Here is a 19,880-nt window from a genome sequence, read left to right on the forward strand (position 1 = left end):
TGCCTCGCTCTGCAGGGAGAAGGGCTCTGGGAGGGCACCACAGGGTGTCCATCGACTTTAGCGCTTGTCCCAGGGCCAGGAAGGAGAAAGGGTCCTCTCTGGAGTTCGTTTGGGGTGAGAGGTGGTGACTGCACTTGGTCGGCAGAGGCCGAGGAGTTGTGCAGCTACGTGCCCGCGCCGAGGGCTGGACCAGGGAGAGGAAAACGCCCTCTGCCACCACACCCCACCCGCTTCCCCCTGGCCTCTGCTGATAAAGGCAGCGGCTGTGGCCCCCTGAGCCCTCTCCACGGGGAGAACAGGACGGCCGGGCCGGCTCAGCCCCAGGACGTGGGTTGGTGTGAGCAATTCTACGTGCAATCTACTCCGTGCAGTAGCTGTTGCTTCCCTGCAGAGGTCAGAATGCCGCAGAGAATGAGTTACCTGCATTTTACCTGCTGCAAACCCAGCCTGCCAGACAGGCCACGGCTGCCAGCTCCCGCCTGGCCTTTGGCATCAGGAAGGTGGAACCATGGCCACATAAAAACGGTGTGTGGGGAAGAGAAATATTTATATTGTCTCTGCAAAAACACGCAAAGATTCAAGGGCCTGGTGATAAGTTTGACAAGGCACCATCGTCTGGCCAGTTCTGAGTAACCTGGTCCTCCTTTAGCGACTCTCATGGATCCAAGAGCTGGTCTAGTCCTTGCTTCTGCCATCTGGAGAAGCTGGAGGGCAATAAGGCAGTCAAGTACGGGGACAGTGCCCAGCTATGGGAGCAGTGGAGCCCACAGCCCACCATCAGACCCAAAGCTCAGTGGAGTTGCAGTGGAACCAACCCCACTCCCCGCCTGGGTGTTAGGCTGGGGTCACCACACAGTGCCCCAGGGTTGGCGTGGCTGTAAGGGGGCCTCACGCAGTACTTAAAGACTTTGACGCAGTTCTCCCCTGTGTCTGCCACAAAGAGGTGCCCAAAGGAGGAGCAAGCCACGCCGGTGGGCCTCCGCAGCCCTGCGGACACCAGGCAGATGGGAGCCCCATGCTCTGGGAACAAGTGGACTGTACGGCGCTGCTCGTCTGCCACCAGGATGCTGCCATCCGCGTCAACGCAGACCCCAGCTGGGTTGCCAAACTGGTGTCCGTATTTGCTGCTGAGGGAGCAGAGGAGCTTACGGCTGCTCATGAAGACCTTGACGTCTCCGCACTCCTCACTTACCACGAAGCCTCCGTTGGGTGCTGGACTGACGTAGCGAGGTCCCTGCAGGTTGGAGACTGAGTGGATATTGAGCATCTTGAAGGCATGGTCCAGAGCAAAGCTGTGGACTTGGCCTTGTGCATAGTCTGCTACCAAGATCTTGCCCATGGAGTCTACTCCAATACCCCTGGGGGAGCCAACCTTTCTGATCTTTATCCATTCCCCCTTGGAGAGGCTGGTGTGAGGGTTGAAGATCCAGATGGCTCCATTCATCATGTCAGCTACAGCCACCATTCCTGTCCGAGTCACAGTCACATCTTCTGGCAAGAAAGTGCTGCCTTCCAACCCTGTTTTCTGGCAGGGCAGGGACCGCAGAATTTGGCCTGTGGTGCTGAGGCCGTGGACCCAGGGAGCACTCTCAGCTGTCACATAGATAGAGCCATCCAGGGAGCAATGGATTCCACTTACTCCCCCATAGCGGCTGCCGGTGGGGTTGGGAATCTGCTGGACCAGGTTGTCCTGGCAATAGTGGAGGAGGTTCTTAATGTTGTCCAGATCTCTGCACAGGCTTTTGGCCTTATCTGCCAGCTGGTGGACTTGGTGCTGTGTCACCATGCCCATGCCACGCTGGCTGCTCAGCAGTGGGCTGGCTGTCTGGAGCGTGGCAATGGACTTCAGCTGGAGGGTATAGATGGTTTTCAGAAGCTTCTCCTTTTGCTGGCTGGCCTCCAGGGTGTAGTCCATGACAAATCTCTTGTCCCTGTTTGGGGAAAGCAGTAGGACCATTACTGTCCCTGCCTGCTGTCATCTCTGGGGACATGCCCTGAGCTCAGGTGCTTGCTGTCTACCTAGGGTTAAGGTGTTGATGCTAGTCTGGATTCACTCCAATGCGACAGAGACCAGATCATAGCTTTGCCAGCTAATTACGTGCTCAGGATATAAAGACAAACGAGGACCATGGCACAAAAATGAGTCAGTAAGCTGGATCTGCAGCAGGAGGAAGCAGCCAAAAAGGTCCATCAGCTTCAACGACAGCTTGGCTGGTGTCAGATCTGGCCTGAGGATTTATGCGTAAAGGAGAGCTCCATGTGTGAGCACACTGAATGGGATTTCCACCTCTCCAGTTTCTGAGATTAGTGGCTCCTCTCGGGCCTTTAAACACTTACTAACCTTATTTTCTGTAAGCATCATCTCTCCAAACCATGCTCAGTCCATGCCAACACTTGAGACCCTGAGGATGACTATTCCTTCACTCACACATGGGTCAGATGTCACACTTGGCCAGTGTGTGTCTTTGCTAAAGGCAGCCCCCTCCCCATCCAAATAAGTTATTCCTGAAACAGCCAACAACTTGTCAGGAAGAAGAGAGGTACTGCTCTGAAGTACACATTCAACCTACACATTTTTTTTCAGACGCAAGAGCTGCCATGAAAACCACAGTTTCTCTTTTGCCCACTCTCCCTCTGTTTTAAAACCATAAGGAATGAGTCCCCCAAAAGGCAGAGATGACAGCCTGGCTCTGCTGTCTGCTCTCCAGGGCCTGGCTGGAGCACAGCTCACAGCACACAGCCAGGAGCTGGTAAGAGAAATGTTAAGAGAAATGTGGCCTCATTAAAGTTCCTGGGGAGGCAGAAGTTAACTTTGCTTTAAATGGGATTATAGTTAATATCATAATGGACACACTTGGCTGTTCTGAGTTGTTTGCAAGGCACCACTCCACCTTTATCGCTCCATGTCCCATGATTGCCTGGTATCATGTGCTCCATGCTGCCTGCAAAAGTAACGCTTCCCCAAACCACAGCTGGAGATAAGCTGTGCTGGGCTAAGGCATACCGGGTGCAAATTGTCCTTCCTGCGTGCAAATACCACAGTTGTCTAAAAATCAACCCCTGAATACTTGCAGAGCTATCAAATGCAAATACGTGACGGTGGGGATGAGCGTGAATACGGAGGGAATCCATTTTCTGCTGGGTTTGGAGTGTGGGAACAGCTTTGCCACTGTCTTCCCCAAAGTGGTTGTGCTTTGTGTCTCCAGCAGCAGAGACCTGCTCCGAGGCAGCAACCCCCTCCGCTGCCCCCCTGTGAATGCTTGTCAGGGCCCTCCTTCAGAGCTGGACAGAGTTCAAAATCCAAGAAACCAGATTTTACAGATGGGGAAACTGAGTCAGCACCAGAGAGCCGACGTGCCAGCCGCCTCACACCCAGCACTAGCAGTGTCCACCTCGCCTGCCAGGCACTGGACACCCAAAGCTGCCACCAGACCCTTGATGGTGTGTCCTGAGCCAAGCCCGAGCTTCTCATTCATGGGTCTAATCCCAGAAAGAGGGTCCTGACACTGTCCCCAGCACAGCTCAGGCCAACGACCACGTGTGTGACCACGAGCCCAGCTCAACAGATCCTGTACCTCTGTCCTGACGTCCTGGGGGCTGCCTGTCCTTCCCTGGCAGTGCTGCCCTCCCACCAGCTCCGTCCTGCTGCCTCACCGGGCTCAGTGCAGTGGGGCCGAGGGATATTGTGTTGTTAGTGACGGGCGATTGCCCTTGAGTCTGGGTAAACACAAAAGCTCCTTATGCTGCTGACAACCAGAAGCAGCGAGACAAGGGCTGATAGGCACGGTTTTTATTCCCTGCTGGTCTCATGCCCAGAGAGAAGGTGCCTTTCCTCCAGGATCAGTCTCACCTACCTGCTCCTGCCAGAGGGAGGAGAAGCCCCAAGGTGCCCAGCTGCAGCAACGATTTGGGGCTTTTTATGTAGAGGCAAAGGGGCCAGTTTGCTGCACCTCATCCTTAGCATGGGACGCAGCTGCTGGGGTGGGACAGGGCCATTCTCACACCTTGAATCAGGACTCCTGCCTTGTCTCACTGCTTCTTCACTGCCTCCCTGTGTGCTCCCAGCCCAGGCATTGTGTGGTTGCCTGCCTCAGTCTCCCCACTTACAAAAGACTGGTGATTTTTGCCATGTCAGTCTTTGAGGTCCAGCAATGGAGAAGCTCTAGGAAGAGGCAGGTCAGCTGGGACTTCTGGGCACAGCCCCCCCTCTCCATCTCCATGCTGGGCAAGGCCATGTTTGGAGTTGACGATGGTGTCAGCTCAAACAAAGAGGGTCGGGAGTAAAAGCACAGTCCTCTGGGGACAGCCTGGAAGGGGCTGGTCAGAGCCTGCCCTCCCTCCCTGGCAGTGCTTGCTGACAGTGCTCAGTCCACCCTTGCCTGCAGTGAGCTCAAAGCATCCGCCTTAAGCCTGGCCAAGGTGTGAAGAAGTTTGTGTCGCTTCATTGCTCAGATGGGCCAAAGGTAGATGAAGTAGATGAAGACTCCCCCCACCTTTTGGGATGCTTGGAGGGCTGTGTGTGCCTGACCCTTCGAACAAAGGAAGCAGATTGGGGTCTGACTGGCTGCAGGAGCTGAAGGATGGGGATCTGCATCCAAAGCCCCAGGGCTGGCTGCTTCTCTTTTGGTGTGTTTAGGGCCCTTCTGGTCCTGTATCAGTGTACCCCTGAAGCTCACAGCGTCTGGGAGACTGCTTCAGACCTATTACCAGCCAAAATTACAAAAATAACCTGACATGACAAGCGCTGGGGCCGCTCCATCCAAGCCCCAGCAGGATGGTAGGCAGCTTCAAAAACCATCTCCCAGGGCAACAGGGTCTGACCTTTTGTTTCGCTGTTGTGTGCTCCATCACCAGGATAAACAAACACAGCCTGGCCCTGGGGCTCCCGTTCACCTTTCCAGGACCGTGGCTCTGTCACAACCTGTTTGAAAGCCACCCCCGGACCCCAGGAGACACCTGTGTCATGGCAGAGCCCTGGCACAGCCCCTGCCCACGCCAACACCAGGAGCTGCAGGGTTCAGGGATGAGGGCATGGTCAGGCTGCCGACGCTGGAGATGGACCGAGGGGAAAAGAGTTTGGGTCCACTTCAGGCTTTCCTGGAGCACATTACTTGCAGGCATTAGTGGTGAACTTCTCTCCTTGTGGCTTTTCCTCCCCTGCTCAGGGACAGTAGTCCACAAGGAATGTGCAAGCCCTGGGTCTCTGCCAGTCCCTGTGCCCAGGGAGACAGACACTGCACCCACCTAGCACTGTGCATGGGTGCTGGCAGCCAGCAGGAGATCCCATGGGATGAGCTGATGTCATTGCTACCTAGTCACAGACTTGTGGAAAAAACCCCAAACCCATCCTTTAGGAGTATTTCCCCATCTAGAGCACACCTCCACGGCTGGGGAGAGGGTCAGGGGGACACGGATGGCCACCGTGTCAGTGGAGTGTTAATTATTGTGGTGTGACAAAATCCTGCTGTAGCTCAGGTCCACGCTGGATGCCAGAGCGCTCCAGCCCTGAGGGTCCCAGCAGTCCCCAGCCTGCTCCAGACCACCATCAGCACAGGGAGGTTTTGGCCGAGTGCTGTTTGCTGGGAGCAGAAACGGACACGGGCAGTTGTGGGGATGAAGCGGAGCGGCGGGCGGGCGTCCACTGGCTGGGGCTGGACATGGGCTTGTCGTTGCTTTGCACAGATGTGAGGCGGCTCCATCTGTCCAAACAACCCAGGGGATGATTGGCACTAATTATCAAAAAGATGCAGTGCACTGTGTGTGCATGCATGTGTGTGTGTGCAACAGAAAGTGGTGTCCCAGGACTGCACGAGAGCTTTTGGTGGGAAGCCGGAGCATCCGCTGCACAACCACACGCAGAAACCATGATCTCCAGCCCGAGCAGAGCCCCTGTCCCAGCTGCAATCCCCAAATGTCCCTCAAGTGCCTGCAGTGCCCAGCTGGGGACACATGGGGGCTTGTGGGGACACTGGGGGACAGTGCTCTTGGAGCCTGATCCCACACACAATCTGGGGCTGGGGCTGGGGCTTCCTAAACCCAGTTACATGGAGGTGAGAGCAGGAATTCAGCTCCTCTTTAGGTGTCACAAAAATCCCTCCAGAAAGCAAAGTTGTAACTACTCTGGCCCCTAAAACTGCCCTGGCATGGTCCCCTGGCTGGCACGATCCCCCCAGAATCCCCGCTGCCAGTTAGCTAACCCATGGAGAAGATTCTCCAGGGTCTGATAAGGGCTGAACTGGCGCCTCAGCTTCTCCCTTGCTGTGTTCCTCCTCCGCAGCTTCCCGCTTTCACAAGGCTCACAAGAGGATTAGGAAGTTAATCCTCTTTGAGACATCAATCTCCCTGTTGAGCCTGACCAAAAGGGCCAAAAGCTGTGAAGCACAGCGGGGCACTGGCACAAAGCCCCTTCCCTGCCAGGAGCCGCCCCGTGGGTGAGCCCCAGCTGGCCCTGATGGCAGCTTCCCCATTGCCACCCCCTTCCCCAGCCTGTCCCTGCGGCCATGGGAGCTGGGCAGTGGTCCCACTGGGGCTGGCTTCCTCCATCCTGCCCTGGCCTGGCTCCTGCAGCCTCTCCACACTGGCTTCAGGGGGGGTGGTGGGAGGAAAGTGAAACATCCTCATGTCCTAGCAGGGGACAGCATCCCGAGGCTGTACGGCAAGTGGGAGATGAACAGGAGCTTTCTGCAAACACAGCCCCGTACTCAGCCTCACGGGGAGGGCTCTGCAGTTCCAGGGGCACTGGTGAACCCCGGGGCCACGGGTACTACTGGAGCAAAGCTATGTGCCAGAAACATCCTCCTATGGACAGTACCGGGCCATTTGGTCTTCCAGGAAGGTTTGTTCCAGCTCTTGGCGAGGAAGCGTGCAGGCTGGCGTGTCGGTGTGCTGCAGGCTGGTGGGCACTGGCTACAGACAGGCATGGAAGAAACACGACTTTCTGCTCTCCCTTCCCACCCAAAACACAAACTGTCTACATCCTTGGGTACCCCACACCTAAAACTAGGGAGGAAATAACAGTGGCTATGAGGGTTTGACCCCCTCCTGCCCCAAATCTGGGAAAATGATGTGGGTGTTTTGCCTTTGCAGCGGCCACTGACTGGGATGGGGGATCCAGGGCTGCCCAGGCACCGGACCTGGCAGTGCAGGTGCTCCTGGGTCTTCAGGCACCTTCTGTCTTGCAGGAACATTTCCTCCTTCCCTCTCAACCCTTTGACTCTCAGCATCTTCCCCCACACCCCAAAGGTGGAGCAGCAGGGAGCACCCAACCCTGATGCCCCAGCACTACATGGCATCTCCCGCATTGTCTCAGTCCCAGCAAGCATGGGCCCCCTTGCACGCCCCCTCCAGGCAGGGGAGCAGGGCAGGCAAGGCAGGAGCTGATCCAACATCCTCAGACGGAATCCCACCCTGCCTTAGCCTGATGCCCGAGGGAAACCCTCTCCCTTCTGGGTTTGGCTGCCTTCAGGGAGCGCCAGCCTTGCTGAGAGCCAGAGCACTGTCCTTGCCTGCCCCAGCTCTTTTAAGTACTTAAACCCTCAGCGCTTCCCTCCGTGGGCCTCTGATCCAACTCCAAAGGCAGAATGGTTCTGCCCTCAACAAATATCCAGGGAAACGATCCGATCCATTCAGAGGTATCCAGAGTCAGGGAAAGGAAACCTCCAACTTCAATAGCAGATGGGCAGGGGGAGAAGACAGCAGGGAAATTTTGTAGCTTTTTGTACTCTTTTTCCTCACTTAAAGCTGAGGAGAGGGGATAGCTGCTCCTCCGCACTCTCCTACGCTGGCTGCACACCGTGGGGGGATGGAGAATACAACCTCTACTGCACTCCCCCGGGGCTGCCCTGCAGGTCAGTGTTCGTGGCTGCTGGGGGTTGAAGTGTTTGTGGTAGACTCAGAACACTGCAGCAGTGTCCCAGCAGAGCCAGGGGACAGTCACCAGGGCACGGCGAGATGGCTGGAGGCAGTGACACCACCACGGTGGTCGTGGTGGCGAGAGCGGTGAGGAGCAGTAGTGCTGCTACCACAAACAGCTGGGACCAGAGGATCCAAGATGAGCCACAGGCAACGCGTGGGGTGATGCCTTCTGGCTGCCTGAGCTCTGCTCCTCTTCCTCCCACAGAGAGGATGACAGGAGGATGAGGAGGACTTGTGATTCCTCCACAAGAGCTGCAGTTCTAGTGAGAGCAGGCAGTGTCGCAGGCTGGCCTGCATTGCCCTTGCAGATCAGCCCCCGGTCAGGTCTCAGCACATTGCTGCTTCCCCGGAGTGCCACCAGCCCTGGGGATGACATTTCTGCCTCGAGGAGAGTTTGCATCCTCCCACCTTGATCCTAGTATGCAGACACTTCCAAGTAAAGGGAGGGACAAGGCTGAGAAGAGGACTGAGGAAGAGGCAAAGAGAACGGTGCTCTTCCTGGCACTGCTAGTACTTTCTAGGACACTTTGCTTGGAGCTTCTGAAAACACCACCGCTCCTTAACACCATGGGGAAACTCCCTCTGTTGTGCAGTCTTTTGGCAGAAAGAAAACCTTGCATGCATGCCTTTCCCTGGGTGGGAAGTGCAAGGTGGGCTGGGACAGGGTCCCCAGGATGATGGGGACCCTCTAGGGGCAACTCCCGATTTGTCTTCCCAGCTCCAGATTCTTCCCAGCCTGGAATCTCCATCTGCCCTCGGCTCACGGTGAAAGAGGGCATGCTGCACTCAGCCCTGCCACCACTGCAAAGCTGTTCACTCCCTCCCTCCTGCTCAAGACACAGCAGTTCTGCTCCAGGTTGTCTTTGCAGCTTCACATGTCTGCTCAGAAATCTCCTGGCCGACCTTGGCCCTTCTTTAGTCCACGTTTGGTAACTTTCCACTGCTCCGAGCTCTGGCCTGCCCACGTTGGGGTAAGAGAAAACTGGTTGTGCTGGGCAGGAACCACTTCTTGTCCCCAGCTGGTTCCATCTGGTAGCCCACTGTTACGAGTGAGTGCCCAGCTCCCCGGCCCTGCTGCAGGTGGGTCGCACGATGCACCAACATGGCCAGCTGGGCAAGATGCAGCAGGCAGGGCATCTCAGCACTTGCCTTCCCCCAGTTATTTCAGCCACGGCCTCTGGATTTGCATGGTCCCATATCACTTGGATATCCCCCAGGCAGCTGCCAATTGGTGTGTGCAAGGAGTTAACTCTCCCTGGCATCAAATATGTCCCAGTTTCTTGGTGCCACAGCAAGGACCCTGCCAGTGTGTGGCAGCACTCTCTTCCCCTGAACACAGGGTTGGGTCTACCCCATGTTTTACTTGTGGGCAAACCCCCAAGGGTGTTTGCAGCTCTGTCACCTTGGGGTGCACCGGAAGGAGGCAATGCCCACCACAGCCCCTGCTGTCCTCTGTGCAGCCCGGGGACTGTGCCTCTGCAGTGACCATCCTGTTCCAGCACAGGATCCATCCCCAAAATTTGCCCTTGTCCCTTTTCCACCAAGCCAGGGAAATCAGAGGACACGGTGGTTTTGTGGGGTGTGGAATGTTCCCACCTCACGCTTGGGGCTGCCCTGCTCACGAGAAGCAGCTTGACGTGACATCCTGCCACCCTTCCCCACAAACTGTGGTCCCATCCCTGTGTCCCAGGGTGCCTGGGTTGCCCCTGCACTGCCTCCCTTTGCTGTTAACCCCAACAGAGGACTGAGGCTGAGCTCACAGCTGCACCACTGCGGCTGCAAAATTGTTTGTGAATGCAGCAAACCCACCCTCAGTGTCCTCTACTGTTCCCTGGGGCCACATCCTTGTGCTGATGGGATGGGGAGAGCAACGACCTCCTCTTTTACAAGAAACCTTGAAAACATTTTCCTTCCACTGCCTTGCCCAAGATAAGCCTTCCCTGAGGGTTTGTTTATTAGGAAACTTCCCCCCCTCCCAATCCCTGAGCTCTCCTTTGCTCTTGAACCTGGAGGAGAAGGAGCAGCTGTACCCACCTGGGGTTAGAAACCCATAAAAGTTGTGCAGCTTCATTGACCAGGAGCTGCTGAGCTCCGAGTTGTGCTGGGGACCTGCTGTGACCCCGCACCCCCCCAGCCCCAGGAGAAGGGGAGGGGAGGGATTTGGCTGGGTCCTCCAGCTGTCGATTGGGACTGGTCTTGGCCCAAGTCGGGGGGGACACATGCAAGTAGGGGGACTTTGGTCAACCATGACCAAGAAAGATGGCTATCGAGTGGGCCTGCTGTAAAGGACAGGTAATGGCTCACTATCAGATGCCTTTAGGGTGACCAAATAGCCGTGTAATGGGCCCTGTGCTGGAGTGGGCTGAGGGCCCTGGGGGTGCAGATTGAAGACTGGATAAGCCACCCCGGTAGTTCAACTCCCATCCATTATTTAAATGCAAAGGTAATTGCTTTCATCTTTTCAACTGGAATGGTGCCACTAACTCAGCCATCTCCCGAAAGTCTTATCCTGGTGGCCCAAAGGCAGGAGTCCCTGAGCCAGGGACTGCCCTTGGAGACCCATGGCAGGGCAGAGAGGGGAGCCATCCCCTCTGTGGGGGTGCCACCAGTACCCCTGGGGACAAGGTGCAAAGGCTGAGTGGCAGGGTGGCACTGGGGACGTGGGACTTGACCCCGCACCCTCCTCTCTGCTCTTCCCTGCACCAGGACCCAGGCTGTGGTGCTGCAGCCCCATGGCCCAGCCGTGGCAGCTTGTCAAGGAAGCTGGACTGCGTCTATCTGAAGGAAAAGGCTGTGTGTGTGTGTTCAGGGACTTCTGCAGAAGGAATTAGGACACTCATGGCTCCTGTGAGGGCATTTCTCCTCCTGATGACTGCCTTCAGACATAATGGACTGCCCCTCTCCCCAGCATGGGACAAGCCAGTGGGGTCCCAGTGCTGATCCAGCAGAAGAAAACAGCCAAAGCCCACCCCCTAAATACTGACCATGTGCAGCCAGCATCGACATCCGGCCACATCCTGCTGATGGCTTACCCTGAGCCTCCGAAACCCAGGGAGCGCGTGGCTCCATGATGGAGAGCTGTGGCGTGGGGCTGCTACAGGATCTGGTCAGAGCAGACAGGGCTCCCGGGAGAGAAGAACAAAGCAGACAGCAGCGACTCCTGTTCGGAGGTTTTCCCTTTAATGGTTTGGTTTTTGTTTTGTACATTCGTAAAACTGTGAACAATAAATACTGTGTGATTGGCCTCCACCTCCCACTTGCCCCCCGGCTTTCTGTGGAGCGATGTGGTGAGGGCTTCTGGCACCGGTTCTGCTCACAGATCTGCCTGGCTCGGAGTGTGGGCACTATCCCAGCTCAGGGTGGCAGAATGGAGTCAGGGACCGGGGAGGGAGAGGTGACTTGTGTACAGGCAATATCTCAGCTAAAAAGGGGTGAAAGGCAGCACTGCCTGATGATCTGGGCACAGATCTCCTGCTGAAGACCAGAGCTGCTGGTCACAGAGCTCAACTGCCCCTCTGGTGTCTTGGACCTCCAAGGTGTCCAAGTCCAGATGGGGATCTGCTAAGAAAAACAGCGTGATGCTTGGGGCTGGGAGGAGATGGGACTCCTGGGTGGGCGGAGGGACCTACACGTCTTGTTCCTCAGAGGAGGTAAAGGCCGGATGTGCAGGGAAGGATGTCACAGGAAAATGGGGCTCCAGCTTCTTGGCTGTGCCTATGGGTGCCCTGCTGTGTGCTGGATGAGGGTCCTGGGATAAAAGATGCGCAGAGAATCCGGTGTAGGGGAGAGTAGGGAGCCCTGAGATGTGGGAATGGGGAGGTGCTGACATGGGGGACAGCGGCTGCCAGGGCTGTGTGAGCAAGGGAGCTGGGAAGGGGTGGGTGATGGAGGGGCATGGGGTGGCAGAAGAGGCTGGAGGCTGTTGGGAGTGGGTAATGTGAGCAAGGTGCTTGGTATGGAGGGGCCTGCTGTGCTGACGCTGTTATGGCATCCAAAGATGACAGCACTATTCAAACCCACCTCCCCTGGGCTCTGGGATTGAGGATCCTGCACCCTAACTGGGGTCTGTTCTGGTGGGGTTTCATGATTTCTGCTTGGGCCTTGTGGGGCCAGGGACATGCTGGGAAGCAGCAGGACATGGTCCATCGGGAAGATCTGGAGTTGGCTCAAAAAGGCCACAGTGCTGAGCTCAGCATCTCTCCTTTTGAATGCCCCCCTGCTCCACACTTTTATCCAGAGAGAAGAGATCAGTAACTCCACAGGCTTATGTGCCCTAAGCAAAGTCCTTGAGTGAGAATTAAACCCCTTTGATGAAGTGGAAACTTTGTCCAGAGAGCAATCAGGTAAGAAGAGTCAACTCTTCCTGTTGTCTGGGTCCATCAAAGTACTTGGGAGCCCCAGGTTCCAGTGCGGGCTTGCCTTCTTCAGCCACCCACAGTAGGATTGTCCACTTTGTGCCCAGAGAAGAGCCAGCATCTGAAGCTCCCTTGCTGTGCTGTGTATGTCCCTTATTTGTGGCTTTGCTTGCTGTCCTCTTTGTCCTGCCCTCCTGGCCCCCATCCCAGCTCTTCTCATTGCAAAGAACAAGCCACAAAGAAAAAGCCACAGAACAAGCCACAAAGAACAAGTTGATGAAGACCCTGGGTGCTAACAGGAGACCCCACCATCTCCTGAACAGGGAGTGGGGATGGGAGAGGAAAGGGTGTCTGGTTTTTCCAAGCTGAGGAGAGCACATTATATCTGCCACAGTGGGACGGAGTCCAAGAAATCTTGGCCCAAGCGCGGGGACATCCTGAGCCAGCGCAGATGCTGCTCAGCAGGGTGACAGGGGACAGGGAGGTGTGACTGCCCTGCAGTGGGTACCAGCCTGCCCAACAGAGGCAAGAGCCCCCAGCAAGCACGGGGAGAAGGTGGCCTTTTGGGAAGGCCGGTTCTCATCCCACAAGCAGCAGGCACCTGCCTGGGTGGTTGGCTTTCCAGTGCGCTGGCTGAGGGGTGGACACTCAGCATTGTTCTAGCTCGGGGCAAGCCAAGTGTGTCCCTTCACAGTTGTTTTTAGGGTCTTTGCCACTTGAGCAGTGGGGTTTGTGGCAACATCATCTCACCCATTTTGCTGTCCCATGTGTCATCATTTGGGGGATTAGGACTAGTGGACAGGAGCTTGTGGGAGCTGTACTCTACAGGATTGGGGCCTTTGCGAGGAACGTGCATCATGCCTGCATGGGGAGAGGACATTGGGGCAGAGGAAGGGAAGTTCCTTTTTGTGTAAAGGCAGAAGGAGCCAGACACTGGAGGACTGGTAGGTAGGAACAAATCCCCACAGCCCAGCAGTCCCCACACATGGCAAATGCTCTTGGCAGGAGAGCTCAGGACCCAGATGTGGAGCTGTGGCAAGGTGGTTCCCGTGTCATCTTGTCATTGTGGCTGGGAAGATGTTCTTGTCTCCACAGTGCGGAAAGTACTTGACCTCTGGATCAGTCCAGCTGGGCATACGATTCCCTTCTGTGACCCGCAAGACACCATGGGGCAAAGCCACCATGTCTTTGCTCTGTACAAGGTGACAGCCACAGTCTGTTTGAGCACAACCATGGCCTTGCAGATACCCCGTCTGTGGTTCCTCCCCTGTCCACAGATCATGGGAGCTGGGTTGCAAAAGTCCCTGAGTGTCTCTGATGAGAGGGCTGGATGAGCCTTCTGTTGAAAGCTTGGTGCTTTTAGCAGTTTTCTTTTTTTGCCTGCTAGTGAATTCCCTTTTGAAGGGAGCTCCAGGACCAGGGAGCTGAGGCTGTGGAGCATGCAGAGCCCAGGAGCACCGTCCTTGACACTGGAGTAGTATAGGGACTGTTTTTTTACACCTTGTGGAGTCAGCCAGGGGAGTTATCTGGGACCCCCTGCAACAATGCCCCAGCCAGGCAGTGGTTAAACTTTCATCCATGGGGAAGAGGGGGAGTGGAGAGGTGGGACGCAAGGAAGGTGAAGCATGAGGTGGTCAGTGAGATCCAGGAGCTATCAAGCAAGGTGAACTTAGGGGTCAGCATGCAGAGGGCTGTGGACGCACACTGCGTCTGGCTCGCTGGGAAGGCTGCAGGACAGGGAGCGCTGCATGGCCCGGCAGCCCAGAGGCCCATCCTCAGTGGTGACCGGGAGCTGAGGGCCCTGGGTCGTGCTGGATCTGCCATCGGAGCACAGCAGGACACTGGAGTCTGCCTCGCACTTGGTGGTACGGCTGTAGTAGGGCTCCATCACGTGCCGGAGCTCCAGGGGCATGGTGAGTGGCAGGACCTCAGCCTTGATTACAGCACCCAGGTGGGCCTCAGAGGAGGATGCCCGGAGGCTCTCAGAGCGGCTCATCTTGATCAGCAGGTCGATGGTCTTGTTCTCAGCCTCCAGGAGGCAGTTTGGGAGCCCCTCCCCATCTCCAGCCTCCCCAGTGGCCGTACACTTGTTGAGGGCCCCTTGGTCTTTGCTGTGGAGCTTCTCACTTCCCAGGCTCATGTTGCAGGACTCCTTCTTGGCCTGCTGGATCTTCTCTGTACCTTCAGAGGATCTCTTCACCGAGAGGTCCAGAGGCCCCTCGTGGGGTTTGGTGGCTTTTTCCAGTGCCTGGTGGATGTGGTAGAGCTCCCTTCGGATTTTGACCAGCTGGTCCCTCAGCTCTTTCTGCCCAGGGGTGTCCTCCTTTGCCAGATCAGACAGTTTCTTCTCCACCTCTTGGTACTCCTCTAAGGTTTTGGACAGGTCCCCGATAAGCACAGTTGTGGCCTCAGAGTCTGTCATGGTGGCAGAAGTCTCTTGGGGTCTGCTCTGCTTGCAGAGGCCATGGTCCAGGCCAGCACCCACAGAGGGAAGAACTTCAGTGTCATTGCCCCTCTCCGGTTCCTCAGGCCGGCCTGCGAGGACCTCTGTGTGCCACTGGTCCAGGGCTTTGGGGATGTGGCCAGGGTTGGCCCTTGAACCACTGCAGAGAAGAAGTGGATACAATCAGTAGGGAAAGAGATAGGAAAATCCTTGGGCATATCTCCAGGGCCAGCATTGCCAGATTCATCCAGAGTTCCTCCACTGCCTGCTGCCAGCACGAGGCCCTTCCAGGAAGAGCTTTGGTCTGAGCATGCAGAGCCCTGGATGGACCTGCTCTTGGCATTGTTCTCCCAGGAGGTGGATGGACCCTGACACAGGCTATTTTGTGACACCCACCAACAGAGAGACCAGTCTGGGGAGATGGTGCTGATAAGTGATGCCACCTCAGCTAGCCAAACCTGGATTCTCCTTCTTCTTGGAGCACTGAAGAACGTTGATGGAAATGACCATTCCACAGTCCTGAAGGCCCAGTTGGAGGGGATCTCTCCAGCCAGCCTGAGAGCAGGGAAGAGGCAGGTGGAGATAGAAAACCATGGAGAGCTTCTCCAGAGAAAGCTCCTCCAGGTGCCAAAAGCAGTGGGTTTTACAGTGACATTTTTCTTGGAGCCACAGCTGGACTTGCACAACCAGGGGAGGAACTGAAATTTTGTTAAAAGGAACTGTGCACATTTCTAGCCCCAGGTAAAAGGAAATGTTTGGAAATGTGACCCTCCCTCTGGACTTTGAAGCCAGAAGGCAAATCAAAGGAATGCAAATGTGTATGTTTAAAAATAGGCAATGATTGTTCCAGCAACCCTGGAATATCTGGGGACCCAAGAGGAGATTTCCTGGTGCATGGGGAGCATAGGTCCACACTGCACAGACACCACATCACTTCTGGCTCTGTATAAAACAGGGGAAAGCAAGGGACAGCAAATGATGACATAGCCCAGGTGCTGGGACGCACCTGAATGCTGTTCTGGTCCTTTGCTCCTGGAGAGCAGAAAGCCCTGCTCTGAGTGGGCATTGGTGTGGACCACCAGCCTGGAGTGTGCTCAGCCCTTGGAAACTCATCTCATGATTTAGAGGCAAGTGGGGGGATCAGTAATATGATGGGATAGGAAGATGATGTTTAGGGCCAACCAGCGGTGAGGAAGAGGCAGAGACATCACAGGCACCTTACCTGCTCTGGTAGCTGAGTTTTCCAGGCATCAGCCTTTCAGGTCCTATCAAATCCAGCCCATTGGCAGTGAACTTCCTCTTCAGGGAGTTGCCTGGAGGACTGCTGGTCTCCAGACAGGTCACCACTGGTAACTCTGTCTTCCGGATGCTGCTGGGGGCAAAAGCACCATCTTTCATCCCCACCATGGTTTGGTAGATGTCAGTGGCTGGCTTTTTGCGTAGGTTGCTGAGGCCCAAAGGTGTGTTGCTTTCCTTCTCTTGGGACAGCCATTTCTCCTCTTCTTCTTGCCCCAGCGTGGCAGGGTGGCTGAGCTCGGAGGCTGGTTCCTCTCTGACACCTTTGGACCAAGGAAAACCTGTCTTCAGAACCGGTACCTTCAGCAGCCCTGGTTTGGTTGGCTCACTGGGAGGTTTGGCTTGGGGTGGTGTGGGCATGACAGAACCCACCAGCTGCTGGGCTTCTGGCTTGCTGGAGGACATCTTGCTTTCAGTGGAGCCGAAGGTGTGATCAAAGAGCAAGGGGTAGTAGAAGCGGGGAAGGAAGGCTGACCGTTCAGGGCTCTGCAGAGGCTGGAAGTGGGAGGCATGTGGGTGCATCAGCTGGGCTGTGGAGGCCAGGAAGGGCAGCTGAGCCAAGTGTGGGTGTGTCGTAGCACTGTTGGCCATAGTGGGGCTCAGGTAGGAGAAGAGACTGGGGTTTAATGGGTAGTTAATACCCAGCAGTGAGAGGTTGAGGCCCTGAGGTTCGTGGTAGTCACTGTAGGCTGGAGGAGGGTAGCATGGGATGATGTTGCTGTCAGTACAAGGTGGGGAGACCTCAGGTGTGTTTCTTCTTTGCCCATTTGCCACCAGCTTCCACTGCTCCATGAGGATCCCGCTGCTGGCCAGGCATTTCTTTGGCACTTTGCAATGCTTTGGCTTAGCATCTAGGTCTGGGGAGGCCATTTCCCTGCTTTTCATGACGTGGTTCTTGAGAGAGAAGACATCTGTGATGATGAAGTCAGGCTCTACCTCCTTGCAAGGCTTATCCCTCTTGTTCTTGAAACCAAAGACCAAAGTGTTCACTTCTGGTTCAACTGGGTCACCTTGGCAACCTGTCTCTTCATTTTTCTCTTTCTTCTCCCCCGCATCCATCTCCCTCAATAGGCCAGCAACATCCTCCTCCTCCTCTTGGAACAGGCCACCTTCTTCACTAGCCCCTTCAGCAGGCAGGATCTCCACCCCTGACATTGGCTTGTCCTCATGGCCATCCCTGCCAGAGGCCTGCTTGGTCCTAACTGACCCTCCCAACATGGCCGAGGAGTCACAGGTCTCCTGCTCATCCCGCCGCCCACGCAGGCGGGAGGTCTCCGTTGTGTGCAGGAGCCGCAGCTCCGGATGGAGCAGATTGCCCTTCTTGTAGGGCCAGTCAGACTCGATGAGGAGGGAGAGGGAGTTCTTGCACAGGCTGTACTTCATGTGGTTGTAGAGGTGGGACTTCTCCATGCAGGTGAAGGGGCACTGGAAACATTTGTAGTTGTATGGCTTGCCCCAAGGCCGCGGGATGTAGTGAGGCTTTTTTGGCTTCCTCTCCTTGTGCTTGTAGACCGAGGTCAGCTTGCAGCCCAGGTCGTCCTTAGACATGGTAGCGTGTACCTGGAGATGACTCCTTGTGGGAATGGAGGGACACGATGTGTGAATCTTCCCACACCTTTCCAGGAACCACTGTGTGCCCTGGAAGAAGGACAGCATGAACTGGTGAGCTGTGTCTGCAGCTCCCCTGGGGACATGGCTCTGCTCCATGGGCACCTCCTGGCCGCAGGGAGAGAAGCTGCTGGGGCCTTGGTCTGCAGTCTCATGTTTGGGATTTAAACCCAGGCCAGAGATGGAATTTTTGCCCAAATCTTATTGTGTGCCTGTACATGCTGGCCCTATTATTAACCCTCTTCTGTCAAACCACCCCAGACAAAAAAGGAAAACAAACACTATTAAAGGTGTTGAAACTAAACCACCTCAAGCTGACATTGAAGTGCCCAGGCAACCTGCATGCCCATCCAGAGCCTCCCTGGGGCAGCCTCTGCCCAGCCCAGGGATGATTTCCCTGCTGAGAGCAAGGAATGAAAGAGAAACCTGCCCACAGCCCCGAACTCTGTGCTGGGCACGGACCTGTGAGGCTTTGCTATCTCCTGGGGTGCCGCAGTGCTGGAGCCGACTGAGATACTCCAAAGCTCATGCACCAAAGCTGATGCAGAGCTGGGCTAAATGCAGATACCTGCAACCCTGCTACACATGAACGTGCAGTCATGGTGCAAAGAGGACAGTGGGATGGACAGACAATGGGGAGAGACTGAGGACTGACTGCCTTTAACCTGGAGTGGCTGCTGGAAGGGCAGTTCTGCCTCCCTGCCTGTGTGGGGTTGACCCTGTCCTGTGTCCCCATCCTGTGCCAGGACAGGGGTAATCTGGCCTGGAAAACCAATCCAGGCTAAAACACACCTCCCCACTTCCAGGTGTCTTCCCCAAGATTGAAATGTCTGGGAAACGTCCCCCGCAGCCCCCCGACGCAGGGCTGGCCCTTGTGTGCTTCCCACTGCAGCCTCCCTGGGGATGGTGGAGTCACGCCTGTCCTGCAGCCCGTCACCCCGCCTGCCCTGGGAGCAGACAGGGGGACACAGCACCCCGACTCCTCATCTCCCAGAGGAGCTGGATCTGCAGAGGCTCCACACTCACAAAATTGGGCTTCTTCACAGATGGCCAAGCAGCAATCTCTTGCAGTTGCAGGGCACCCAACGCCAATGCACACACAGGCGTCTACCCCTCCAGACGCTGCTTTGCCCTGGAGGGACTTGCTGGCTCCTTCCCCATTAGAACAAAAACCTGCATTTCTCCTGGGGAGGGTAGTGAATTTGAGGGCTCAGTCTGTGTGGGTGGGGCTCATTTCTCAAGGGCCAAATCCTTCCCCTGCCCTGCAGCAGGTCCTGGGGCAGAGCTCTACCCCAGGAGACCACACAGCCAGGCTGGTGTGGGGATGCACAGCCCGGGAAGGAGAAGGGGGCAGCAGCATCTCCAGATTGCCCCGATGTAGCAGCTGGAGCCATTTGGGGAAACAATCTGCTCCCTGGCTTTTGGGGAGAAACAGACAAGTTCTGCAGGATAGGAAGGGAAAGAGCACATCTCTGTGCACTGGGGCCACTGCGACTTTGGGCAGCCAGGACCAGGAGCTGCCCGGGGGCAGGTCCAGGCAGTGGCTCAAGGCCCTGCGACGGGCATTGCTCCTCACCAGACCGGAGCGTGCTCATAGCCTGCATCCTTCTGCACATGGCTTGGGGGTCTTCCCCATGGAGCTGAGGGGGAGCATTGCAGCTCCCGGGGAGGATGGGCACAGCAGGGCCGAAAAGCTGGGATCAGAGTGGGATGGGCAGGGAAGGGGCTTGTGTGGCAGCAGCACCATGCCGGGAGGTGGGTCGCCATGTGGCCCCGCGATGCTCTCCACCTCCTGGGGCTGGGTTCACGCCTGCTGCAGACAGCTGCCCTCGGTGAGCCCACCTCCTTGGGGCTGGCTGCTCGCCCCACAGCCCCCTGCTTCCTCCCTTGAGCATCCCACTCTGGGTACACATTGCTGCTCTGGCCACAGCCTGGAACACCGCGTGCCCTGCAGGAGCAGTGGCCCCAGGGACAGTCCCACCAGCCCCATGCCTGTGGCTGTGCTGGGCTGAAGGATGCTCCATGCTCTGCTACCCAGGCTCCTCACCCCCAGCACTGAGGAACATCACCTTCCCTTGGGAGCATGGTTAGAAGATTTGCATGAGGGGAGAGGGAATTACCTGTGCAGGACCCTTTCCACTTTCTTCCTGAGGTTTGTCGTCAAACAGCAGAGAGTATCTCCTGCCTGCAATGGGGACAGGGAACAAGCTGTACTGTGGCTTCCCCAGCGCAGCGCAGGAGCCTGCAGGGCAGGCTGAGCTGCA

At 56.4% G+C, this 19,880-nt stretch overlaps 2 protein-coding genes across 7 annotated transcripts in view; both read right to left on the bottom strand.

The window, feature by feature from the left end:
* The window catches only part of PIGQ (phosphatidylinositol glycan anchor biosynthesis class Q), a 38,487-nt gene extending 37,996 nt beyond the window's left edge, over positions 1-491 (bottom strand). The window contains exon 1 of one of the 2 annotated variants that reach the window (XR_012625219.1): positions 421-491. Coding sequence is in view for 1 of the 2 variants with exons in the window: in XM_074840596.1 (XP_074696697.1) it covers positions 421-426 (6 nt within the window). In the remaining variant the exon portion in view is untranslated. The remainder of the gene's footprint in view (positions 1-420) is intronic. The other variant, XM_074840596.1, reaches the window with a different exon arrangement.
* An 83-nt stretch (positions 492-574) lies between these two features.
* NHLRC4 (NHL repeat containing 4) overlaps positions 575-19,880 on the bottom strand; it is a 35,692-nt gene continuing 16,386 nt past the window's right edge. For 2 of the 5 annotated variants that reach the window (XM_074841225.1, XM_074841222.1), the window contains exons 2-3: positions 15,935-17,646; positions 11,073-14,872 (exon numbers count right to left, since the gene is read on the bottom strand). In XM_074841225.1, coding sequence (XP_074697326.1) covers positions 13,939-14,872; positions 15,935-17,556 — 2,556 coding nt within the window. In that variant the 5' untranslated portion in view covers positions 17,557-17,646 and the 3' untranslated portion in view covers positions 11,073-13,938. Of the gene's footprint in view, positions 1,932-3,575; positions 3,683-11,072; positions 14,873-15,934; positions 17,647-19,736; positions 19,802-19,880 lie in introns of those variants that run through there. The other 3 variants (XM_074841224.1, XM_074841226.1, XM_074841227.1) reach the window with 3 other exon arrangements.

The sequence above is a fragment of the Strix aluco genome, chromosome 15, assembly GCF_031877795.1.
Source record: "Strix aluco isolate bStrAlu1 chromosome 15, bStrAlu1.hap1, whole genome shotgun sequence".
In the NCBI taxonomy this organism is placed as follows: Eukaryota; Metazoa; Chordata; class Aves; order Strigiformes; family Strigidae; genus Strix; species Strix aluco.